Source organism: Zingiber officinale, chromosome 1B (genome assembly GCF_018446385.1).
Source record: "Zingiber officinale cultivar Zhangliang chromosome 1B, Zo_v1.1, whole genome shotgun sequence".
NCBI lineage: Eukaryota > Viridiplantae > Streptophyta > Magnoliopsida > Zingiberales > Zingiberaceae > Zingiber > Zingiber officinale.
In genome coordinates, this window is record NC_055986.1 from 161,287,641 (window position 1) to 161,297,191 (window position 9,551).

At 35.0% G+C, this 9,551-nt stretch overlaps 1 protein-coding gene across 1 annotated transcript; it reads left to right on the forward strand.

Annotated features, from left to right (window-relative positions):
- The first annotated feature begins 65 nt into the window (after window positions 1-65).
- Window positions 66-9,551, forward strand: LOC121986778 (E3 ubiquitin-protein ligase At1g63170-like). The gene is made up of 5 exons (XM_042540720.1): window positions 66-184; window positions 688-1,577; window positions 6,847-6,972; window positions 7,056-7,350; window positions 8,761-9,551. The coding sequence occupies exons 2-5, from the start codon at window positions 910-912 to the stop codon at window positions 8,971-8,973; spliced, it is 1,302 nt and encodes a 433-aa protein (XP_042396654.1). The 5' UTR covers window positions 66-184; window positions 688-909; the 3' UTR covers window positions 8,974-9,551.

Consider the following 9,551-nt stretch of genomic DNA (forward strand, 5'->3'; position numbering starts at 1 on the left):
ATGGCACAGCACGAGCGAAACAGTCCCCGTCGGAGGGCGACCTCTCAACTCGTAGAATAAGTAACTTTGCCTACTCCTTTTCATTCCTCTTGTACCGAAGCTAATAATTCGGGAGATCGAGAAGAGTAAGAAGAAGAAGAAGAGGAAAGGAGGAAGATCCGATCGACGACGGAGGTCAGCCAGGGTGAGGTTTTTCGGCTGATTCTTCGATCTCGTTTGTGCCTTTACTTCATTCACAGGGCACCCTTTGAATTTTTGGTTTTGCATCCTGCTCCTGATCCGACAGCTTCCCCTCGAAATCTTATTAACTCTTTTCTCTAAGTTTTTATTTTTTGGCTTATTCTGTAAAGATTGAGAATCATCGGCGGAGGTTTCATTTCGATAATATTATGTTTGGGTTAATGAGCTGGAAGTGGTTGCGGATCTCGGTTAGTATTTTGGCACTGTATTAATTAAGTGTAAATTTTTGGTTCATCTTGGAAGCATCGGTATAATTGGAGCTATAAATTTATCTGATTTTAAATTCGTGTTACTCTTCGGCCTTTACTCGAATCGCTATCATGTTTATCCCTTAGTGGACGTGCATTTACATGGACAAACTATAGTTTTATTAAACATTATAGAAAAGCACAGTTAGTTTCAGCCATGACTTGTGAGATTCTGAATACTTTGCATCTTATTTTGCAGGTTAATTGCATTTCACTGAACCACTATTGAATCTGAACAAAACATTAATGTTATAGATACACATTTGGTTTGCTTGAAAGAGTTTGATCATAGTATCAAGTCCCTGACATCAAAGCACTCTGATTTATTAAAAGCTGAAATTTGGTTTGGATTTGTTCTCTCACCAAGAATCTTCACCAAACTGAATGCTAGTATTTCCTTTTCCCTCTTTGCTGGATATTTATGGTTCTTCCTTCTGAGGAACTGAACTATGAAGGTTTGACTGTCAAAAATCCTTTACTGATGGACCGAGCGGCTATCTTATGTGAACATGAATGTGCAATAGGTATATCCCAAAACAATGATGCTTCAACCTCCATTCCCCGTCAAGCTGACCACAATGATTCTGATGCAACATACGATGAGAATAGGCCTTCAACAAGTACTTTGCCTCGTGTCTCTATGTTAACTGCAGTATCGCCAAGTGTTTCGAACTCGATAAATGTTCCTTTGACAAGGAGATCGAATAACTATGGTCGTCGAACTCGTACTAGAAATCCTTTGAATTCTGGTTTGTGGATATCAGTCGAGCTTGTTGTTAATTTGAGCCAAATTACAGCAGCTATTGTTGTTCTTTCCTTGTCAAGACATGAACACCCTCAAACTCCGTTATTTACATGGATCATAGGTTATACAGCAGGTTGTGTTGCAACACTTCCTCATCTTTGTTGGCGGTACATTTATCGCAACAGTCTGAGCTCAGAGCAAGAACCAGCAGGCTCTGATCAGGGTTCTTCTCGTAACAGTTCTTTTGAATCTACTGTTTTTGTTGATAATCAAGGATCAATGCAAGAAAACATTCACCATCCAGTGTCCGAGTCAAGACAAATAACAAATCCTAGTAGTCGAAGGTAATTATAAGTATCTTCTATGCTAGTCAAAGTATTTTCCATATTATTTTTTTTTTCAACACACTTTGCTTGTTGTTGTCATTAACTTTATCTCTTACATATCTTTTTATATGTTTAGTTCTTCAATGCTTTATTCATTTATTGAAGATTCCTCATGAAATTTGCTATTAGTTTTCTATTTAATGCTCTTACATTTATTAATTAGGTGTGTTAGATAATTGTTTTATTGGTTCTTCCTCTATTTGTGTTGGATATCAGAGTTTCCTAACATGGCATTTTTTTTAAACTTATTTGTGACAGTAAAATGAAGGGGAGCCTTGGCACAACCGTAACGTTGCTGCCGTGTGACTTGGAGGTCACGAGTTCGAACAACCTCTTGCAAAGCAGTATAAGCTGCATACAATAGACCCTTCCAGACCCCGCATTGACGGGAGCTTTGTGCACTAGTCTGCCCATTTTTTGTTTGTGCTAGTAAATATCCTCAGATAAAAGAAGCTATACATTTTGTATCAGACCATACTTCTCTGGTGGTATCTACTGAGTCAATTACCATTGTTGGTTTACATTTCAATATTACATGCTGTTCTCAATGCTAGAGTAAAAACTAACTGCAGCCCTAAACATATTTAATTTCAACTGTTTCCCTTATCATCGAGGCAAATTAGGTGTAAACATCATGCTATTGGTAATGACTTTGAAATCTGATATTAAAAATAGCCATAAAAATAAGACTTACTTGAGCTAGAGTGAACATCATGTTATTGGTATCTACTGAGTCAATTAGCATTGTTGGTTTACATTTCAATATGACATGTTCTTGATGCTAGAGTGAAAACTAACTGCAGCCCTAAACATATTAATTTCAACTGTTTCCCTTATCATCGAGGCAAATTAAGTGTGAACATCATGTTATTGGTAATGATATTGAAATCTGATATTCAAAATAGCCATAAAAATAAGACTTATTTCAGCTCTAAATTGAAGCCACCAAATTCTAGAAGTTGTTGAACCACGAAAAAGTGACTCCTAGGGCTCTGTTTACAAAAGGATCTTCTTTTTATTTTCATCCAGTCTTTGTCCACTTTTTCATCCATCCATTTATCCATTAAACAGAGCCTTAATGTTCACATAATTCATTGTAAGATATTTCTGCATATTTTTATGTTACCATATTTTGCTTACTTGCCTTCTACTTAAGTGCTTTTTAAAATGAATATCCATTTAGATGCTAATTTTTTAGGCACTTGATAATGTGGATAATTTCCTTGGAAAATAGAACTTGACAATTGTGCTTAAGAAAGGTTGCAATTTTAGATTTAGGATCGTGTGGATTTATCAGGGCTTGGATATCATTTGTGCAACTAATTAAAGTTGCAAGGACTTGGGCATGCTGCATGGTTTATGTGCATCGTGTAAAACAGAATCATAGGTATTATGCATAACTTATGCTAATTGTGTACCATTAGCTTTATGTTCAATGACTATATTCCGTTGGTTTGCCAACAAGAAATCTGGTCCTACTTTTTAAGTCAATGGAAATTTAGGTTGTGTAAACCAGGAGAACTCTTTATAATGATAATTTGTTGTGAGCCATTGGAGTCTATTTAATGAATTATGTTGTCCATGGCTCATGCAAATGTTTAGGTTAATTAGTTTTGGTGATTTATAAGAGTTGTTGAAAGTTGAAACCATCTTGTAATATTTTTATAGTTTGATAGGGAACAATTGGGTAAATTACACTATCATAACACAAAGATAGAAAAGAATGTTCAGATCTAATTATATCAAATTATATTAAGAATTCCAAAAAAACTATATATACTATAACCATAGTATGATGATAGTTTGGTGATATGCCCATATCGTCTAGTGGTGGTTCAGGACATCTCTCTTTCAAGGAGGCAGTGAGATTCGACTTTCCCTAGGGGTATTACACAAGGAAGCTGATCATGGATTATCCATAGGTCCAGAATGAATTCTTCCGTCAATGCTCAAGCGGTTTATTCACAAATGGGTCCATATGACATATTAAAGTTTGTTTCTCTCCCCCTCAAGATAGATTAAAGATGTCTTTAAAGTTACAAATATATTTGATTCTAGGACTTGTTACGGACTTCATTAACAAGTCCGCTAATCGGATGTGATGATTCATTAGATTACACCTTTTTCAACAAAGTAATAATCAATCTCTGTATAGTTTATATGCTCATAAACCTTGGATTATAAGCTATGTGCATAGCAACCTTAGTATCATAGTACATTTTATTTTTTTTAGGAGCATAAGCCAACTTGGTCATCAACCTGTTTAAAATTATAGGTGGCTATGGTGATAACATTGTAATCTACCTTTGCACTCGATCTACCTATGACACTACATTTTTTTTTTTTTTTTTGCCTTTTTAGCAATTTAGTTTCTATAATGAAGTAGTATCCTAATGTAGATTTCTTGTATGTGGGAGAGCCTGCCCAATCGCCATTAGTGTAGCCTATAATTCGAAGGTGGCATTGAACTTGATAATAGGAGACTTTTTCCTTAAGTGTCTTTTACGTACCATACAATTCTTAAGGCAACCTCAATCATGACATGAAGTTTTAAGAAACTAACTAATCACACTATCTGCAAATGATATTTCGAGTGTTGTAATTGTAAACTAGATATATATTTTTTTGATAAGTCTTCTAAATTTTTCTAATGATTCCTTGTATCCTAATGTAGATTTCTTGGTCATCATTAGTGTAGCCTATAATTATGGGTGGCTATGGTGATAACATTGTAATCTACCTATGACACTACTTTTTTTTTTTTTTTGCCTTTTTAGCAATTTAGTTTCTATAATGAAGTAGTATCCTAATGTAGATTTCTTGTATGTGGGAGAGCCTGCCCAATCGCCATTAGTGTAGCCTATAATTCGAAGGTGGCATTGAACTTGATAATAGGAGACTTTTTCCTTAAGTGTTTTTTTACGTACCATACAATTCTTAAGGCAACCTCAATCATGACATGAAGTTTTAAGAAACTAACTAATCACACTAACTGCAAATGATATTTCGAGTGTTGTAATTGTAAAATAGATATATATTTTTTTGATAAGTCTTCTAAATTTTTCTAATGATTCCTTGTACCCTAATGTAGATTTCTTGGTCATCATTAGTGTAGCCTATAATTATGGGTGGCTATGGTGATAACATTGTAATCTACCTTTGCACTCAATCTACCTATGACACTACTTTTTTTTTTTTTTTGCCTTTTTAGCAATTTAGTTTCTATAATGAAGTAGTATCCTAATGTAGATTTCTTGTATGTGGGAGAGCCTGCCCAATCACCATTAGTGTAGCCTATAATTCGAAGGTGGCATTGAACTTGATAATAGGAGACTTTTTCCTTAAGTGTTTTTTACGTACCATACAATTCTTAAGGCAACCTCAATCATGACATGAAGTTTTAAGTAACTAACTAATCACACTAACTGCAAATGATATTTCGAGTGTTGTAATTGTAAAATATATATATATATATATATATATATATATATATATATATATATATATTTTTTTTTGATAAGTCTTCTAAATTTTTCTAATGATTCCTTGTATCCTCACATTACTTTGACATTTGAATCCATAGGGTGTCAACTAGCTTAGCCCTTAACATTCCTATTTCATCGAACATATTAAGTAATACTTTTGTTGCAAGATATAAATATCGGTCCACTAAGCTACCCACCACCTAAGCAAGCAGCCTCAATGCCAAGAAGATATCTCAAATCATCTAAATTGTAGTCAGAATATGCTATTGAAGGCAAACTTTAAAATGCAATTAGGATTTTCAAATCCTGTTTAAAATTATTAAAAATTTTAAATTTGTTTAAATTTTTTATAGTTTGTTATATTTCTAAAAAAAAATAGTTGAAGAATTTTTAAAAATAATTTAGTTTTTTTAAGAAAAATTCAAATATGTGTTTATTGGAATACATTGAGTCTTTATTTTACAAATAATGAGTTATATGTCACTCTAGGATTATGATTCCATGTACAGAACAATTTTTAGTTAAAAAAGAAATCTGCTTTCCAATTAACATTTCTCTATGTGATAGAGATTCCTGTTCGCTTCATCAATTTTGCCATAAATGTTTTTGTGTGATTCAAGGGCTCAATTTTGGTGTTGCTAACTTTTTAACTTTGTGATCCTTGCATATTCGTCACCAATTTATAATAATATTAATCACATAAAGGTGATTCCCAAATGAAGAGGAAGTTAAACTACTAAATGATCCAAGGCACTTATAATCACTCTAAATTGAACAAGCAAAGAAATTTATTGTCCTAAATCATGCTCTAGGAGATCCCTTCATATCATATATGGAGTTCTTGCGTTTGCATACATATTGTTCACTCATGAGAAATGAATCTTGGAGGTTGCGCAATATATACTTTCACTTTGATAGTCACTATAAAGAAAAGTGTTTGTGCTTTTTGATAAGTTGCCAAGGCAAGAAACAATCTAACTGAAGCGATCTTAGCCATTGGTGAAAAAATGTCCAATAAATCCAGTTCCTAGACATATCCTTTAGCAACTAATCAAGCTTTTATCAATCCACATTGCTTGTAGGTGATGTCGATCTAGAGCAGAAGAGATGTGATTTATGATGTTAATGCTGGAGCCGCGAAGGTGACAGGTTTGTGCAGCAGCAATTGATAGTGTATACTTTGAGAGATTGTAGTGTAGGCTTTAATTTCCAAGATGAAGATGTGTGGCTCTGCTTTAAGAGATTGTGGTGGCCTAGTCGCAATGAAGAAGAGTTTTAAACCTTGATTGTGAATCTTTAAATCCACTCCATGGGCACATCCTTTAGCAATTAATCAAGCCTTTTACTGGTCCACAATGCTGGCACAAAGGTGACAAGTTTGCACAGCAGCAGTTATGGCATAAGCCTCAAGAGAGATTGCGGTGTGGGTTCTGAGTTCCAAGATGAAGATGCGTGGCTCTTCTCTGAGAGATTGTGGTGGCCTGGTTGCAGTGAAGACAAGTTCACACCCTTGATTGCCAGGCCCTGATACCATGTAGTTTTATAGAGAAAATTAGGATAGATTGCCCCACTGTAGTCCTGCCCATGTCCAGGTCCTTCTGATATATGTTATTCACAAATGGGTCCCTATAATTGCATTAAGGTCCTAAACAATTATGGGAACAAATTTTCATCTCATAGACTTGTACTGTTTATGATCACCAGAAGACAACTTGTTGACTTATTTTCTCTCTTGATTTCAGGTTAAATGCTATAGTTGAACATTTCAAGATGGCACTGGATTGCTTCTTTGCTGTATGGTTTGTTGTTGGAAATGTATGGGTGTTTGGTGGGCACTCTTCTTCTCATGATGCCCATAACATGTATAGGTATACATGCATAACTAATTATTTTCTTCTTGATTATGTATTAATTGGAGATTGACTTTTTTCTCTTTTCATCTTTTTCTCAGGTTATGCATTGTGTTCCTTGCATTTAGCTGTGTCGGATATGCTTTGCCCTTCATTCTATGTGTATTAATCTGTTGTTGCTTGCCTTGCATTGTGTCAATAATGGGCTTTAGAGAAGATCTTCATCATGGTAGAGGTGCTTCTTCAGAATCAATCATTCAACTGTCAACCTATAAATTCAAATCAAAGAAGCAGCGGAACAGAAAAGACAAAGAAATTAACTTAGAAACCGAAGGCAGTGGTGGGATATTGGCTGCTGGGACCGATAAGGAGCGGATTATTTCTGCTGAAGATGCTGTAAGATTTTTCTTGATATTCTTCTTCCCTACGTCTTCTGAATGCATCTGCTATTATTTTGTGAACTCAGCATAGTTACAAGTTGCCCAACCTCATATTTCTCTGTAAAGGCTAGTTGATAATTAAGTTATGCTGTTTGAATGCAAATATTTTGTGGTCAATGTGTTGGTTAATTGTTGTATCTCCACTGTTGTAGATTCAATAGTCGATACAAAACTATCCATATTGGGAGATAAATGACGAGTGCACATGTGGACTGGTCTGCTACCTCTAGCAGACTATTAAGTTGTCAAATGAGCAAGGTCGCCCATGACTGACCTCAGTTTGGGCCGTAGAACCTGTTTCTCAACAGATCATGCCATGCTAGGCTTGGCCTAGTCTGCGGGTTGGGCTAGGTGGAAGGGGCTTGGCCTGCATGCAGGGTCAAATACATCTTGATCCAGGTGGTGCCGAGCACAACACAGACCTCGGGTCAAGCACGGCCCGTGCGTTGCTTAGTCCAAAATTTAAAAATACAAAAAGGAAAATTTAAAATATAAAAATGTTTTTTTTTTTTTTGAAAAAATAGAGCATACAGAATTCTTAGTAAAAAACAAAAGAATAATTCATTTATGCTTATCATGAAGATGTATGTATTTTTTGCTAGAGCATGTCTAGGCTATTATAAGCCTTATTAAAGCATAAGTTTCTTAACTAAGCAATGTGAGACTAATATTGGGACTTGGGGGCAAGCACTTGCATCTTAATTTATCTTGTTTAGTTAAAGTGTACTTCTTGTAATTAGTCCAGTATTAAACGAACAGTTATAGTAAAATAATAGGACACAAGTTTGGTTGTTTTAAGTATTTACAAAATAAAAACAGACTGTTCGAGGTTAGTTTGAACTCTTAACCAACCTTGTCTAGCTATGTGAATACTTAGTGGCTGTTAAAGAGCCAGACATGAATCTGGAATTGCTGTTAATCGAATCCAGACAGCATGAGCATACTGTGGTTCTTATAGGTGATATGTTTTACTGGCTATAGTTTTGCCTGCTAGTTCCTGCTTAATAGTTCAATAGGCACGGATTATTTATATCAATATGCTTTGTTATCATTTTTGGAATCAGAAATCAAGTTAAATTCATAATCAAATTAATCCAAAACCATCAAGGCTTTGTTTAGGATACCCATGGAGATGTATGTCATGTTTGAGAAGTGAGATGGATGATATTGGCGTATACACACACCACTTTGCAGACACATGGATCTGTAACTAAGGAATTTTTTTGTGATACTATAACATTAATAATAATAATTGAACCAAGATGATGGAATTGCAGATTAGCTTCAGTGGTATCTTGGTGTTCTAAGGTATTATTGTATACTTTTGGCAAATTTAAAGAAAATTAAGTAATACATGTGATTGCAGGTTTGTTGCATTTGCCTGGCAAAGTACATCGACAATGAGGAACTCCGTGAGCTCCCATGTACACACTTCTTTCACAAGGACTGTGTGGATAAGTGGCTTAAGATAAATGCACTTTGTCCCCTTTGCAAAACTGACATTGCCAGCACCGACACTGGGTTATCCGGTACGAGAAGCTCAGGATTTCATTTTACAGGAGGGTGGGCTATGGTATAGAACCAAATTGGGAAACTGTATTGATGCATTTCTCCACGAATAAGAAAAATTTACAGTCAATAATGCGAGAATGAAGTTCTGTTCATGGGTGAAGGTATATTTGTCTCTCCCAATCCTACTCAATGAATTGCAGTGGTGGTTTCTGGTATAATTCGATGTCGATATAGAATCCTTCTTTCAAGTTTCAGTGGTGGTTTCTTGTATGCTTCCATGTTGATCTCTATGTCAACATGTTTCCATGTGTCTTGTAAATTCTCTGGACTCCAAGAATAAGATTCACTGTCATTGGATATACTTTTCAATGGAGTATCCCAAAGTCTGTTTTTCATTGGTAACCTGCAATGTTTTGGTCTTATTCTTAGATTCTCAGAAAATTGAGCATCAGATGGAATGATGTTCAAGGGAAGCAAAATTGATACTGATGCAAAGCTGGGATGTTTATGTTTTCAGATCATAAAATTTAATTTTGTTTCTCTATTTTTCGTCCTTTTTTCTTGAGACAATATTCTTTTCCTGAAGTTATGTACAGGATATTATGATTGTCGTAAAGATGAGGTATCCATGTACAGGTGTTTACA

Coding starts and splice junctions, on each gene's coding strand:
- LOC121986778 (XM_042540720.1), top strand. CDS start 910: ATGGTTCTTCCTTCTGAGGAACTGAACTATGAAGGTTTGACTGTCAAA. Junction 1,578..6,846: donor ACAAATCCTAGTAGTCGAAG/GTAATTATAAGT, acceptor TCTTGATTTCAG/GTTAAATGCTATAGTTGAAC. Junction 7,351..8,760: donor TTATTTCTGCTGAAGATGCT/GTAAGATTTTTC, acceptor ATGTGATTGCAG/GTTTGTTGCATTTGCCTGGC.